The 15,626-nt window shown below is 40.3% G+C and overlaps 1 protein-coding gene across 3 annotated transcripts in view; it reads left to right on the forward strand.

The window, feature by feature from the left end:
- The window catches only part of cltcl1 (clathrin, heavy chain-like 1), a 56,608-nt gene that overhangs the window by 17,174 nt on the left and 23,808 nt on the right, over positions 1 to 15,626 (forward strand). For 2 of the 3 annotated variants that reach the window (XM_084086408.1, XM_084086410.1), the window contains exons 4-15: positions 489 to 650; positions 1,980 to 2,093; positions 2,180 to 2,353; positions 5,394 to 5,591; positions 6,682 to 6,882; positions 7,209 to 7,361; positions 8,111 to 8,233; positions 9,573 to 9,710; positions 10,570 to 10,734; positions 11,575 to 11,755; positions 14,002 to 14,165; positions 15,221 to 15,346. In XM_084086408.1, the coding sequence (XP_083942534.1) occupies positions 489 to 650; positions 1,980 to 2,093; positions 2,180 to 2,353; positions 5,394 to 5,591; positions 6,682 to 6,882; positions 7,209 to 7,361; positions 8,111 to 8,233; positions 9,573 to 9,710; positions 10,570 to 10,734; positions 11,575 to 11,755; positions 14,002 to 14,165; positions 15,221 to 15,346 (1,899 nt within the window). The remainder of the gene's footprint in view (positions 1 to 488; positions 651 to 1,979; positions 2,094 to 2,179; positions 2,354 to 5,393; positions 5,592 to 6,681; positions 6,883 to 7,208; positions 7,362 to 8,110; positions 8,234 to 9,572; positions 9,711 to 10,569; positions 10,735 to 11,574; positions 11,756 to 14,001; positions 14,166 to 15,220; positions 15,347 to 15,626) is intronic. The other variant, XM_084086409.1, reaches the window with a different exon arrangement.

Consider the following 15,626-nt stretch of genomic DNA (forward strand, 5'->3'; position numbering starts at 1 on the left):
GTATGAAGTCACTGAAATTGTTCAAACTGTAAAGATGAAAAGTGTGTATTTTCTGTATTGGTGTTTGATGCTAGTGTTTTTCCTCTCAGTGTGTTCTGAGTGACAGTGTGTGTTATCTCAGTGAGGGTTGTGCAGAGTGTTTGGCTGCACTGAGCCTGTTTTGAGCCATGTGTTCAGAGTTGTGTTGCTTGGAATGAGTTTTGCAGTTTTGATGTGAACTGTTTAGCTCAGCTGACTGTTGGTAGTGCAGACTGTAGTTAGAGTTTTGCACATGTAGCTCCAGTTGTGCTCACTATCGTTTAGCAATCGAAAAAAACTGTAATCTTAATATTATTTTTCAATTACATTGGAATGTAAAACTTTTATGGCTTTATTATTTGTTTTGGATATATATATAAACAAAAAATAAATAAACGTTTCTACATAAAAGCATGTGGTTTGTAAACACTGTGTGGGTGTGTAACTCTCTCTGTCTGTGGGTCCTGCAGCAGAATCGGGTCATTGGTGCCATGCAGTTGTTCTCTGTGGACCGGAAGGTGTCTCAGCCCATCGAGGGTCACGCGGCGGCGTTTGGACTTTATAAACTGGAGGGAAACTCAAGCGCTTCAACGCTCTTCTGCTTCGCTGTCAGAGCGCAGGCTGGAGGAAAGGTGACCGTTCATGCTTTCTGCCTCTCTAAATATTGGGCTCATCAACAGCTGATTTGTTTCTTTACCTCTGTACAGATAAAACGTTATCAAAATGATTCCAGTTCACACGCAGGCCAGACAAGTAATTTGGCAATGTCAATTTGTAAAGAAAGACTACGGGCCTGCGCACATACATATTCAAATGTGCATATCAGTAGACTAAACACGTCTAAACATGCATGTGCACGCCGTCACCGTTTTCACAGATTCACGTTTTTGAAGTTTACACGGAGATGATAACGTTTTTCAAAATTTTTCAAAACTTAGTTGAAACCCATTTTAAAGTTTGCATTCACAACACTGTTGTGCAAATGAACACATTACAAGTTTTCTGTTTTCAGTTAAAACACTGTCGTGTAAGCGGCCCCTAAATGAATAACTAATGATTATTACAACGGAAGTGAATCAACCAAAAACTTGCTTTAGCTGGACAATAACTTTTTCTAGAGCTGCTGTAAAACCAAAACAATCTCTGTTCCATTATTTTCCTGTAATCACTGTAACACCGTGTCCTAACCAGACGCGATGCGATAAGATTCCGGCGACAAATAATTTGTCTGTCCACACTAGAAGCGACGCCACTGCGAGATGCGCCAAAATCAATCAAAACCCACAGCCAATCAGAACAGCGTGTGGGCGGAGTCAGCCAATCAGAACAGCGTGTGGGCGGAGTCAGCCAATCAGAACAGCGTGTGGGCGGAGTCTCGCGGCGAGTGCACAGCACCAGAGCGTAATCTTGACGGCACTCGCAAGAAAATGGACAAGTAGCTACATAATCAAATTCACAAATATTACACCATTTAAACATTATTAAAAATACATAGGCTGAGTTACTAAAACAATCTTTGTCAAAGAATACACTTGTTTGTTCACAGTTTGAACGTTCTTGTTCCATTTGTAGATCTGAGGTGAATTATCCATAGTTGCTTTTACAGCTACAAAGCTGGAGCACTAAATGATATTCAAAGTCACATGACACGCTTTTAACATTAAATAAAGCACATAAACAGTACCTGAGATTATCATTGCCACACTTTGTGTTTGTTGTTCCAGCACGACGTCGCAGAAAAATAGAAACCGTTTCTAAAATAGAATCGTCGCGTGTCGCCGGCTGGTTAGGACAAACACTCTGATTAACATGGAAAAGAACATTTATCGCGCAATGCGTCGCGTGTAGTTAGGACACGGCGTAAAGCTGCTTTGAAACAGTCTATATTGTTAAAAGCGCTATATAAATGAAGGTGACTTGACTTTCGTACAGAACTGTTTGCATGTGTTTGTGTTCTCCAGCTGCACATCATCGAGGTCGGTCAGCCTCAGACTGGGAACCAGCCGTTCACTAAGAAAGCAGTGGATGTGTTCTTCCCTCCTGAAGCACAGACAGACTTTCCTGTAGCCATGCAGGTTAAATCCTTACACACTATTACCCGATCACATGTGCAATTAACCAGCACACGTTCACCTCACGCCTGTCCTGTGTTTTCTCTCAGATCGGTCTGAAGCACGGCGTCATCTACCTCATCACCAAATACGGCTACTTTCACATGTATGATCTGGAGTCGGGTGTGTGTATATACATGAACCGCATCAGCGCTGAAACTATATTCGTCACGGCGGGTCATGAGAGCACGTCTGGGATCATTGGGGTTAATAAGAAGGGGCAGGTACACACACATCTGCACTCTCACACACACACACACACACACACACACACACACACACACACACACACACACACACACACACACACACACACACACACACACCACCTCTCACTCACTGTTTGTGTGACTGGGGAATGCAACACTGAAAATTATGGGTTGAAAAAGAAACATAAACACTCAAACATGTTCTTGTAGTTGTCTCACATTGCATATCTATCTATCTATCTATCTGTCTATCTATCTATCTATCTATCTATCTGTCTATCTATCTATCTATCTATCTATCTATCTATCTATCTATCTATCTATCTATCTATCTATCTATCTATCTGTCTATCGATCTATCTATCATCTATCTATCTGTCTATCTATCTATCTATCTATCTATCTATCTATCTATCTATCTATCTATCTATCTATCTATCTATCTATCTATCTATCTATCTATCAGAGGATGCTGTGATTGACCAATTAGTCAAGTAATCTAGAGTTATAATTATAACATCTAAAATAATAATAGGTAAATAAATGTATAACTTAATAAATATAATTAAAATATAATTATGTTACAGTTTTTCTCGATTGGTTTGGCTCATTTCTTGAAACCGAGATGACATTCTCAAAACCATAAGGTCATTTGGCCAAACAGTCTTACAGTTCTGCTCAACATTATAGCTCACTAGCAAAATCAAATATCTTTCCCCAAACTCTTCGTCCATGCTTCAAAAGCAGATTCCTTTCCCATATAAAAGGTCAGTACAGTCAAAATAGCACAGATCCTTCTCAATTGCCTTGGCACATGTGCATTCATTTAGTGCTTTTGTCAAAATAACCTGGATGGTTTAGCACAACACCATGGATCCCCTGCAAAAGCTCATATCTCTCCCAAAACAGTTTATCCATGTGTCAAAACTAAATATCCTTCTCATATAAATAGTCAATGCCCCCAAAATGCATTATACCTTTGGCATTGTTTAAGCACTGCAAGTCAAAATGCTTAGACGTTTTGTCACTGAGGCACAGGTCTAGCAACAGAATACCACTATGAATAAAACTAAAAGATTTTACAGTAAAATCAGCCTCCAATAAACCACTCATACTCAAGGAAACTGTAAACATTTTTATTCGTACAAAGAAATGTTAACATTAGAGAACATACTGTGAAAAGAAAACATATACAGGATTCTGTAAATGTGAACAGTTATAAACACAAACAAAAAACAAAAAAAACTCTAGCCTACCATACTGTAAATAAAGTTTCAGAACTATAGTACAGTAATATTTTCAGTGGTCGCCATTGTCACCCTCTCTTTCCTGGCCACCATCCTCATCCTCCTGGCCATCGACGCGCTGCTCTCTGTTAGGCCATAAATTCTTAGGCCTAATTTCACCTGATTGATTGTCAAGTACTGTCATAAATTTATCAAATGTTCCAAGAAATTCTTTCATGGTATTATATCTTTGACTAATTTTGACAGTTGAACAGACAATTGTGCATATGATGACTTACACAATGAAACCATGCTGATATGTTTTGGAGAGAGTAACCATTTCACTGAAAAATCAACTAATCAGTTTAGATCAGCAAGATCTATTTATTTGGAAAATGTGCTAAATGTGGGCTCATTGTGCTAACTGTAGCTACTTGTACATAATCATTTGAAAAAAAGCACAGAGTCACTTGAGACATGTACTAAAGCATTTGCAATTTGATAAAACCAATGAAAAATGACATTCTGTTGTGAACAATTGCAAGGTGGTTTGGAGATTTGTCCATGTTATTTTGAGAATGTCATCTCGGTTTCAAGAAATGAGCCAAACCAATCGAGAAAAACTGTAAATGGGGGCAATCGTGGCCTAATGGTTAGAGAGTCAGACTGGTAACCCAGAGGTTATGGATTCGATTCGAATAGTTGCCACTTTCTCTTCTCTTAAAGGTGCAGTATGCGATTTCTCAAAATCGAACACTGTTGATATTTGAAAGCAACCCAAACTTATACACTCCCCCACCCCTTCCCAGCAATGAAAAATTGTCTCTTTTATCATAGCAGAAGCAAAGCAAAATAATCAGCGTCTGTTTTCGCGCCTTCCTGCTTAAGTCTCTCCAGCGCTGGAAAGCTTTTCTAATATTAATGCGGGTCCTGAAGCTCTTGCCTGATCACAACCCTTCTTTTTCCAGAGATATTCCTTAGACCTTTTCTCTTGTGTAATGTCTCTCTCAGCCATCTCTCTTTCTGCAGTCTTTCTTCAAATCTCCCTCTTGCTCAACTCATTCTCTTTCCTCTCCCAATCATGGACACACCCCCTACTGCTGATTGGCTATCTCTCTCACCTCCCCCATCATGAATGGACACACCCCCTACTGCTGATTGGCTCTCTCTCTTCACCTCCCCCATCATGAGTGGACACGCCCCCTACTGCTGATTGGCTCTCTCTCTCTCACCTCCCCCATCACGAGTGGACATGCCCCCTACTGCTGATTTGCTCTCTCTCTCTCACCTCACCCATCATGAGTGGACACGCCCCCTACTGCTGATTGGCTCTCTCTCACCTCCCCCATCATGAGTGGACACGCCCCCTACTGCTGATTGGCTCTCTCTCTCTCTCACCTCCCCTATCATAAGTGGACATGCCCCCTACTGCTGATTGTCTCTCTCTCTCTCACCTCCCCCATCATGAGTGGACACGCCCCCTACTGCTGACTGGCTCTCTCTCACCTCCCCCATCATGAGTGGACACGCCCCCTACTGCTGATTGGCTCTCTCTCTCTCACCTCCCCCTTCATGAGTGGACATGCCCCCTACTGCTGATTGGCTACAAGTTTGTTGTGGTGCTCGGTCTTATCCACTTTCAACAGTTTTTCAAAAATTGCTTACTGCACCTTTAATTATTCAAAAAACACATTTTAAATTAAAATGACAATTAGTTTAGATTTTCAGCCTAGTCTGTCCAGAAGTTTCATGCTCTGGAAACCCTTTTCTATCTGGTTATTCCACATGTGTGTGTATATGTGTGTGTGTGTGTGTGTGTGTGCTTTTAGGTCCTGTCGGTGTGTGTTGAGGAGGAGAACATTGTAAATTACGTGACTAGTGTGCTGCAGAATCCCGAGCTGGCGTTACGGATGGCGTTACGCAGTGATCTTCCCGGAGCCGAGGAGCTGTTGACACACAAGTTCAACACACTCTTCTCACAGGGCAGCTACACGGAGGCGGCCAAAGTCGCTGCATCGGCTCCCAAGGTAAAACCAAGCGGCAACCTTCCCATCTCTCTTGAATCCAACACTGAAGTGACTGCAATTCATCGACAGGCCACTAGAGACAGGCTGCAAAAGAGAGTCAATCCCATAGACCCCCATGTTAAAATGGCCAACTTTATAGCGGAAAAAAACATGTTTACAGCCTGGTACAAAAAGTGGTTTGGTCTATATTGCTAATTTTGCTCTTCATGACAACTGTGAGGGGGTGAATTTTTTTATAACTCATCAGTTTAAATTAAATTAAGCCTTAAAGTTCTGCATAATTAAGGGCGTGGCCACTTGATTGACAGGTGGATTGCTGCTGCTGTCACTACTAGCTGTTTGTCTGCTGTCTGTTGGTGTCACGTCACCTCAGATAATCCGCCTCTTTGCCCATTTCCGTTTATCCGGGAGTGACGCGATGCCAGATGGTGATTGGCCAGCTCCACCCTCTTTAGGTTTTAAAAATGCTCTTCAGAAACCTACGGGTGACGTCATGGACACTACGCTAATATTTTTTTTACAGTCTATGGGTAAAACGCACATAGGGCCCTATCTTTATGTACACAATATTAATCTTTTACATTGTAATCCTTTTATTTTTAATATTTGGCATCTTTGTGTGCTGCTGCACGCCCCTCTGTGTGTGTAATAAGCAGAGTGTACGCACGTATTGGACCCGCCTATAGGCGCATATTACTAACTCGCTCTTTAAATAACAAAAAAATTATTGCGCCATCGACTTTAGACCAGGTTTCAGTTGGTCAATGGCTCAGTCTATTTCAGTTCCTCAAAATAGCAACGTGCCAACAATGTGCCTGAACACACACCTCGTTCTCAGACCAGCAGCCCATGGGCGCACAGATGGGCGCAAATGCATTTGCTATTTAAATAAGGAGGCGCAGGATGTGAAAATGATAACTGCGTCAGGCTGAAACTAGCAAAACACACTTGCGTCTCGCTTGGCGCTGCATTGCTCCGGGTGTATGACAGGGCCCATAGATCTCAAAACTGAGTGACACTCGGTCACTTTCAACACAAACGTTTGCTGTCTCTGAATGCTCTCTCTCTCTGTATACGACTGAACGCTCAGGGAGTGTTGCGTACGGCGGACACCATCCGCAGGTTCCAGGCGGTCCCGGCGCAGGGCACCCAGGCGTCTCCGCTCCTGCAGTATTTCGGGGTTCTGTTGGACCGCGGGCAGCTGAATAAGCTGGAGTCGGTGGAGCTCTGCAGGCCGGTGCTGCAACAGGGACGCAAGCAGCTCCTGGAGAAGTGGCTCAAGGGAGAGAAGGTGTGCTGTCACGATTCGCTTTTCTCACTTGTTACTTATAAATTCTTTTTTTATAATTTTATTTCAGTATATTTGTGCATTTATAGAACTTTGTGAAAACGTAAGTTTGAGACGCAAGTTAAAAGTAAGTTTAAAAGTAAGTGTAAAAAATTTTTTATTTTATTAAATTATATTAATATTTAAAATGATTTATTTTTTACAATAAGCTTTGTTATTTTGACTTAAAGTGAAATCTAAATGAATGTGCTTAAGATCTATCTATCTATCTATCTATCTGACTCATGAATGACTCCTGTTTGTCATCTTTTTCCCATGATGCCCTGCAGCTGGAGTGCTCGGAGGAGTTGGGCGATCTGGTGAAGGCCACTGACATCACTCTGGCCCTCAGCGTTTATCTCCGCGCGAATGTTCCTGCTAAAGTCATTCAGTGCTTTGCTGAGACCGGTCAATTCCAGAAGATAGTCCTCTATGCTAAGAAGGTACAAGCTTTCTTTTAAAGTGCCCCTATTATGCTATTTTTTAAGGTTTCTTATTTTGTTTTGGAGTCTCCTACAACTGGTTTACATGCATCTAAGGTCAAAAAACACTTTAATTTTTTCATAATCTCCACTGCAGCATCAGCTCTTTTCTCACAGTGTCTGAAACGGTTCGATCAAGGATTCAGTCTCTCTAAACCCCGCCTCTCTGAGAGCTGCTCTGCTCTGATTGGTCAGACGGCCCAGTCTGCTGTGATTGATCAGAATCCAAACGCTCATTATCATATCTGAATCTCAGCTCTTGATACACAGTGATACGAACAGTAACGATGGCGTGGGTTTGACCGTATCAATTGTCAGCGGAAAACAGCGTCTTCTCGACATGAACAACACGAACCAAACTCTTCCAGTCTCAGATAAACTACAGTGTTTGAGGGCGGAGCTAAGAGACGCTGCTCAGCCAATCAAGACCAGAGGCTGGCATTATGCAAATTAGTTACAAACCTACGCAGGTTCAGCAGGAAGAGAGACTGAATTACTGACGACTCGTTTCAGTTCAGAATCACTTCTTTCTTTTAGGAGACAAAAACTCTATTTATCTGCACTGAAACTATGCAGAGCTTTTACATTCACAAATTACACATTTCATGAAAGAAAATATCCCAAAAAGCATAATAGGGGCACGATTCCACCATGATCTGTGTCTCTGCTCTGGTGTGATGTGATTGACCTGTGGTGTTGTTTTGGGGCAGATGGGATATTCTCCAGACTGGGTGATGTTGTTGAGGAGTGTGATGAGATCCGGTCCTGATCAGGGGCTTCAGTTTGCTCAAATGCTGGTTCAGGACGAAGAGCCGCTGGTCAACATCAGCCAGGTAACAAACCCACTCACTCGGCCGTTTCAGTTATTTCTAGAGCTCAATCGAATCGGTGCTTCATAGAAATACACATTTTCACTGTCCTCCATGCTGTGACGACGCTCATCTAATACAGTCAAACCAAAAATTATTCTGACACCTGATATCATTTTTAATATTTTTTACTAGTGTGTGCAGGACACTATAGTTCATTTATGTAAGTGAGGAGAGCAAAATAAAGTAAACTGTGACATATTATACCCAAAAATTCTTCATACAGTAAAATTAATACAAATTTGGGACCAAAAATGATTCGGACACTTTGAGCTGATCATGTTTTGCTGAAGTGTTTTTTCTTTACTTGCTAATGCTCTTTTTACACACAGACTGAACAAAATGAAGCATTGCTTGGTAATTAGTTGAGCTAAACTGGTATTATCTAATTGTGTAGTTAAATTTAACAGCTGACAGATATTCAACATAATTCATGTGTGAGACAGTCTAACAGAAGGATGGACAAAACCAGTGAAATATCAACTGATTTGATAACTCTGAGTTCTTGTCATATTTTATTACCATTTTCTAAACTATAGCCGTATTCGGACGGGACTAGTTTAACATGGAGAGGTAAAATAATAATCACCAGAGCTTCTCTGTGATTTTAGTCCCGTCTGAATGTGCATCTCATTAATCATGACGGACAATGTCAGTAAAGATCACAGTGACTTTTACCTTCAGTAAAAAGGTCCGGAAAAATGACCTCAGGTGATACTGATCCCGTGCGAATAGACCCGCTGTAAATATGTACGTAAATATTTTATCATTTCCTGTTTAAAAGTAGTTTTTCGTGGTTTTTCAAGTATGGAGACGCTTGAAAAAAGCGTTCAGTTGCGTTCTAGTGTTTCACACACACCATTCAGATCAGAGAGAAGATCGAAAGCACTTGTTAGAGGCACGAAACATCTTTTAGCATTAGGTAAGTGCCTATTACCAACACAATCCAATCTGAAGTTAATTAATACATCGTTCAACCGGACATAACTGTTTTATATATATAGGTTATTGTGTTTGCGCACGTGATATCAGGAAGCAACGTAATACACACATGACGACAAGAGTGACGGCGATGCGTAAATCGAGTTACTCTCCCACTTCTGCTAGTTTACTGAGATATCTTATCCCGTGCGAATTGGCCATTAATATTACAGACGTCCTGTGGTAAAATTACATTACTCCATCTACCCTTGTAAAGTTAATCCAGTCCGAATAGGACTATAGCAAATAAACTCTGATAATGTGAGATATGTTGAAGGTGTCTGAATACATTTAGGTTTGACTGTATATGTGTGTGTGTCAGGTGGTTGATGTCTTCATGGAGGGTCCTCTAGTGCAGCAGTGTACTTCATTCCTATTGGACGTTCTGAAGAACAACAGAGTGGAGGAGGGGCCTCTTCAGACACGCCTCCTGGAGATGAACCTCATTCACGCCCCTCAGGTGAAGCTAACGCTGCCGTCGTGTCAGAATTTGCATATTTATACAAGATGAGTGAGCACAATATCAGAATAATGTGATACTTAATGACCACCTGAGAACCCGTGTTATTTTAGTATTATTTATATACTATCATGGTAATTATTAATTGGTTTATATTTATGTTTTCGGTTGTAATAAAAAAATAATAATTGGGACATCTAAGAACCAGTGTTATTTTTTGTAGCATTCATATATATTAATAATTAATATTTGTATTTTAATTTTAATTTGTTTTAGCGTTTTGTTATGTGCTTTTGCCATTTTTATTATTTTTTTCTATTTAGCTTTCATTTATTTTTATTTCAGATTTTTTTTAAAGTAATTTTAGTACTTAAAAACTTATTTATTTTAGTTAGTTTCCAACTCAACATTTTTTATTTAATTTAATACTCATATTTAAATTTTTCTTTAATTTCAGCTTTATTTCAGTTAATGAAAATGATTTTTAAAAGTTAAAAATAGTAACATGGCACAGAAAGGGCCATGTAAATTAAAAATTCAAAAATCGGTCACGATTAAGAAAATGTTCGGTTTGTGTTTTAGGGTTTTGTTGATAAAAGTTTAGCTTAAAGATGTTAATTTAGCTGTTTTATCCGAGCTTATCTCTTTAACAGGGTTGTAAGAACACACAGGTTTCAGTAAGTGAGAGAAATATGACGTTTTTTGGCCATCTTGATTATGCAAATGCACATCACATCATAATATCGACTTCAGAACTTGTTAGTAAGATTCTCAGGAGGATTTGATGTCGCAAACCGAAAGCATCACATCAAGACTTCTAGCTTTGCGCTGTGTCTCTGAGCCTGTTGTGTGTGTGCAGGTGGCAGATGCGATCCTGGGGAATCAGATGTTCACACACTACGACCGCGCTCACATCGCTCAGCTGTGTGAGAAAGCTGGTTTACTGCAGAGAGCGCTGGAGCATTACACCGACCCCTACGACATCAAACGAGCCATCGTACACACACACCTGCTCAACCCAGAGGTGCGTGAGTGTGAGAGAGTGTGTGAGTGAGTGAGTGTGTGTGACTGTGTGTGTGTGAGTGTGTGTGAGTGAGTGAGTTAGTGTGTGACTGTGTGTGTGTGTGTGTGTGAGTGAGTTAGTGTGTGAGTGTGTGTGTGTGTGTGAGTGTGTGAGTGAGTGTGTGTGACTGTGTGAGTGAGTGAGTGAGTGTGTGTGTGTGTGTGAGCGAGTGAGTGTGAGAGAGTGTGTGAGTGTGTGAGTGAGTGTGTGTGACTGTGTGTGTGTGAGTGAGTGAGTTAGTGTGTGTGTGTGTGTGTGTGTGTGTGTGTGAGTGTGTGAGTGAGTGTGTGTGACTGTGTGAGTGAGTGAGTGTGTGTGTGAGCGAGTGAGTGTGAGTGAGTGAGTGAATGTGAGTGTGTGTGTGGACGAGTGAGAGTGTGAGTGAGTGAGTGAGTGAATGTGAGTGTGTGTGTGTGTGTGTGTGTGTGTGTGTGTGTGTGAATGAGTGTGTGTGACTGTGAGTGAGTATGTGTGAGTGTGTGAGTGTTTGAGTGGGTGAGTGAGTTAGTGTGTGAGTGTATGAGTGAGTGTGTGTGTGAGTGTGAGTGAGTGTGTGAGTGTGTGAGTGTTTGAGTGGGTGAGTGAGTTAGTATGTGAGTGTATGAGTGTGTGTGAGTGTGTGTGTTTGAGTGTGTGAGTGAGTGCGCGTGATTGTGTGTGCGAGTGTGTGAGTGTGTGTGCGAGCGTGTGTGCGAGCGCGAGCGTGAGTGTGTGTGTGTGTGTGTGTCTGCACACTTTGAGCTAAATAACCGTGTCTGTCAGAGTAGTATTGAACATTGTTTTTTCCTCTGATTCTCTCAGTGGTTGGTGAATTTCTTCGGCTCTCTGTCTGTCGGCGACTCCGTTGAGTGTCTGAGAGCCATGCTGGCGGCAAACCTGCGTCAGAACCTGCAGTTGAGCGTTCAGGTCGCAACCAAGTACCACGAGCAGCTTGGCACGCAAACACTGGTGGAGCTCTTCGAGTCCTTTAAGAGTTACGAGGGTGAGACGCTCATAAACTTGTGTATTCTAGTGCCTCTATTATGCGTTTTCAGATTTGACCTTTGTGTAATAGAGCTGTGTGTGAATGTAAAAGCTCTGCATAGTCAGTGCAGATAAATAGAGTTTTTGTCTCCTAAAAGAACGAAGTGATTCTGAACTGAAACGAGTCATCAGTAATTCAGTCTCACTTCCTGTTAGTGTAACAATGTTACACATTTGCATAATGCCAGCCTCTGGTCTTGATTGGCTGAACAGCATCTCTTAGCTCCGCCCTCAAACACTGTAGTTTATCTGAGACTGGAAGAGTTTGGTTCGTGTTGTTCATGTGGAGAAGACGCTGTTTTCTGCTGACAAAGCAAATCCACTTTGATGAGATTGATACGGTAAAACACACGCCATCGTTACTGTTCGTATCACTGTGATCAAGAGCTGAGATTCAGATATGATAATGAGCGTTTGCTTTCTGACCAATCAGAGCAGAGCAGCTCTCAGAGAGGCGGAGCTTAGAGAGACTGAATTAGAGGTCTACACGGGTCCAAAAATTCATAATCGACCCGGACCCGTCTATTATTTGAAAGCTGGACCCGAACCCGGCGGGAAGAAGACACAGACCCGACTGGACCCGATTGTCACATATTCCACACTAAATTGCTATTAACAAGTTCTATCCATGTTATTCCTCTCGTTATTCCAAGCTTAATCCACTCATTATTTCAGCTTCAAAAGTCCACTTGATGTCACGGTGACGGATGACAAATGCGACTTTGCAGATGTGCATTTCAACTCTAGTTAACTCGCATAATACTTTGACGATTGCTCGTGGCCAGTCTATATACATGGCCGCTGACGTTAGCATTATTTATGTGCTATCATCTCTGCGCCGAGTCTGACCACCAAAACTTTAAGATTAAACAAGACGGTTCATTCATATTATTATAAAAATGGAAGAAAGTGTAAAGCGCGGCTTGGCGGAATAAGTCCCGCCTTTTAAGTAAAAGAGCCAATCGTCAATTGGTAAAGTCATGTGTCACTGCAGAAGCTCTGGTTGTCATACGAACATGACGCGCTTGAGACTGCACATTCGCGTTAGGTGGAGCAACATGAAGAGCTTTTTAAAGTGGTCCTATAATGCCCTTTTCACAAGATTTAAAATAAGTCTCTGATGTCCCCAGAGTGTGTGTGTGAAGTTTTAGCTCAAAATACCTACAGATATTTTTATATAGCATGTTAAAGTTGTCACTTTTTGAGGGTGAGCAAAAACGCACCGTTTTTGTGTTTGTTCCTTTAAATGCAAATGAGCTGCTGCTCCTGGTGCAGGGGGCGGAGCTTCAAGAGCTTGTGTCCTTTTACCTCACACACACATGCATTGAAAATTTCAAAAACGTTTAGCCTTTTATGTTCAAACTGGAGTCAGACAATGATGGAGAGACTCAAGAAGAAGAGACAACATGTAGAAGCAACAGGACATTTCTGAATGGTTAGTTGATGAATTTATGAAGCTGATGTGTAGTTATCTTCCAGTCATTAATTAGCATATTCTGTTTTGATAATCTATAAATCGTGTTCCGGGGGCGGGGCTTATGTAAATTTTAGGGTTTGTGATGTCACTAACCCGGGAGGAATGTGGTGTAGTCTCTACCAGCCGTTTGTTGTAGTCCTTAAAAAGCGATTTCTTTAAAAGCAAATATCTCCCTTTGCTTTGAACTTTGAGCGTCGTAACTTTGCAGAAATCATATTCAACCACCCCTTTAACGCAATTTGTGTGTTTTTTAACCTTATTTCCAGGCTCACACTTTTTTTATCCTAATTTTACAAGTTGCAAGTTACAAAAAACACACAAGCAGTGCTGACTGACTCTGATCACGGCCGGGTGTTCTCCGAGTCCAATCCACTCGAGAATTACACACAATGTTAAACCGACCCGGGACTCGAAGTAATAGATTGGGACCCGACCCGGACCCGGCTGACCATTTAAAATATAGAGCCGAACCCGTACTGGTCCTCGGGTCTCGGGTGCTCCGTGTAGACCTCTAGACTGAATCCTTTATCAAACTGTTTCAGACACTGTGAGAAAAGAGCTGATGCTGAAGTGGATATTATGAGAAAATTCAAGTGTTTTTTGACCTTGGATGCATGTGAATCTACTGTAGGAGACGCCAAAACAACATAAGGAGTAGCATAATAGGGCCACTTTAAAGCTTCAGAGCTTGAGGTTGTTTTGGTGAAATATTCTTCTGTCTCTCTCAGGCCTGTTTTATTTTCTGGGATCTATCGTGAACTTCAGTCAAGACCCAGATGTGCATTTCAAATACATTCAGGCGGCGTGTAAGACGGGCCAGATCAAGGAGGTGGAGCGCATCTGTCGAGAGAGCAACTGCTACGACGCCGAGCGCGTCAAGAACTTCCTCAAGGTACAGGACAGAGAAACATGCTCATCGATGCATGAGTTCAAGAAAATCCATTTCAGGGCATCTGTCTTCAGATATGAGACTTTAAATGACAATTATTTTACACAATATTAACAAAAGCATTCATTCAGATGATCAAAACAATGACAGAAGAAATTTCACAGGTATGGTAATAAAAATTATGATAACACTATAAATAAAAACAGAGAAGCATAAACTTACATTTACATTTTTTTATTTAAATAATTAACCATTTATTTTAAGTCATTGATTTATTAATAACAACAAAATAAACATTCAACATTACCTTACATTTAAATTTTTTTAAATAAATATTAACAATTTATTTTAATTAAATTAATAATAATAAAATAAACATGTATTATTAGCTTACATTTACATTCTTAAATTTAATTAACAATTTATTTTAATTAATTTAATTAATAATAAAATAAACATTCAACATTACCTTACATTTACAATTTTTAAAGTAAATATTAACAATTTATTTTAATTAATTTAATTAATAACAATGAAATAAACAATCATCATTAGCTTACTTTTTTATTTATTTGTTTAATATGTTTATTTTAACTAATTGAATTAATTGAATAAAATTGAGTTAATAACAATAAAATAAACATTCAACATTAGCTTGGAATTAAATTTTTTATTCAATTAACAATTTATTTTAAACTGAAATGATTTTAATTAATAACAATAAAATAAGCATTCAACATTAGCTTACATTTACATTTTCTAATTTAATTATTAACAGTTTAAATTAATTAAATGAATTTAATTAATGACAATAGCTAATCATTCAACATTTGCTTACATTTACAATATAATTTAATTAATAACACTAGCTATTTTTCCCTTTTATGCATTGCTCTTTTATTATAAGCATTGTGACTGCATCAATTCATGATAATTCTGCTTGACAGTGGAAATGCAGTAAATGCCAGTGAAGCACAGGAAGGCAACGAGATGCATCAGATATTGATTTGTATTTGTAAGCAGGTTTTGAAGTGTGTTTCTGTCGTGTCGTTGCACAGGAAGCCAAGCTCACAGATCAGCTTCCTCTCATCATCGTGTGCGACCGCTTCGATTTCGTCCACGATCTGGTTCTGTACCTGTACCGCAACAGCCTGCAGAAATACATCGAGATCTACGTGCAGAAGGTACAACCAAAGTCCTGAACGCAACAAACACAAACACGCCAGTGAATCGTGTATCTGAGATATCCACATGTGGGCTGCATAAAATCGCACTTAAACCGATTTGGCTTATCGCGATTTTGAAATCGCAAAGGCTGTGATTATTTGTCATGTGCAGCGTGTCATTGATGATCGGCTCTGTAAACGCTGCTCACTCTGAAAGCACTGCGAGTTTGAGTCACTTATAACAAGCATTTGAAAAAGCAACACATCTTTCCAAACACGAGAAGCATTTATGAACCTC

The sequence above is a fragment of the Abramis brama genome (genome assembly GCF_963993115.1).
Source record: "Abramis brama genome assembly, chromosome: 16".
NCBI classification, from domain to species: Eukaryota; Metazoa; Chordata; class Actinopteri; order Cypriniformes; family Leuciscidae; genus Abramis; species Abramis brama.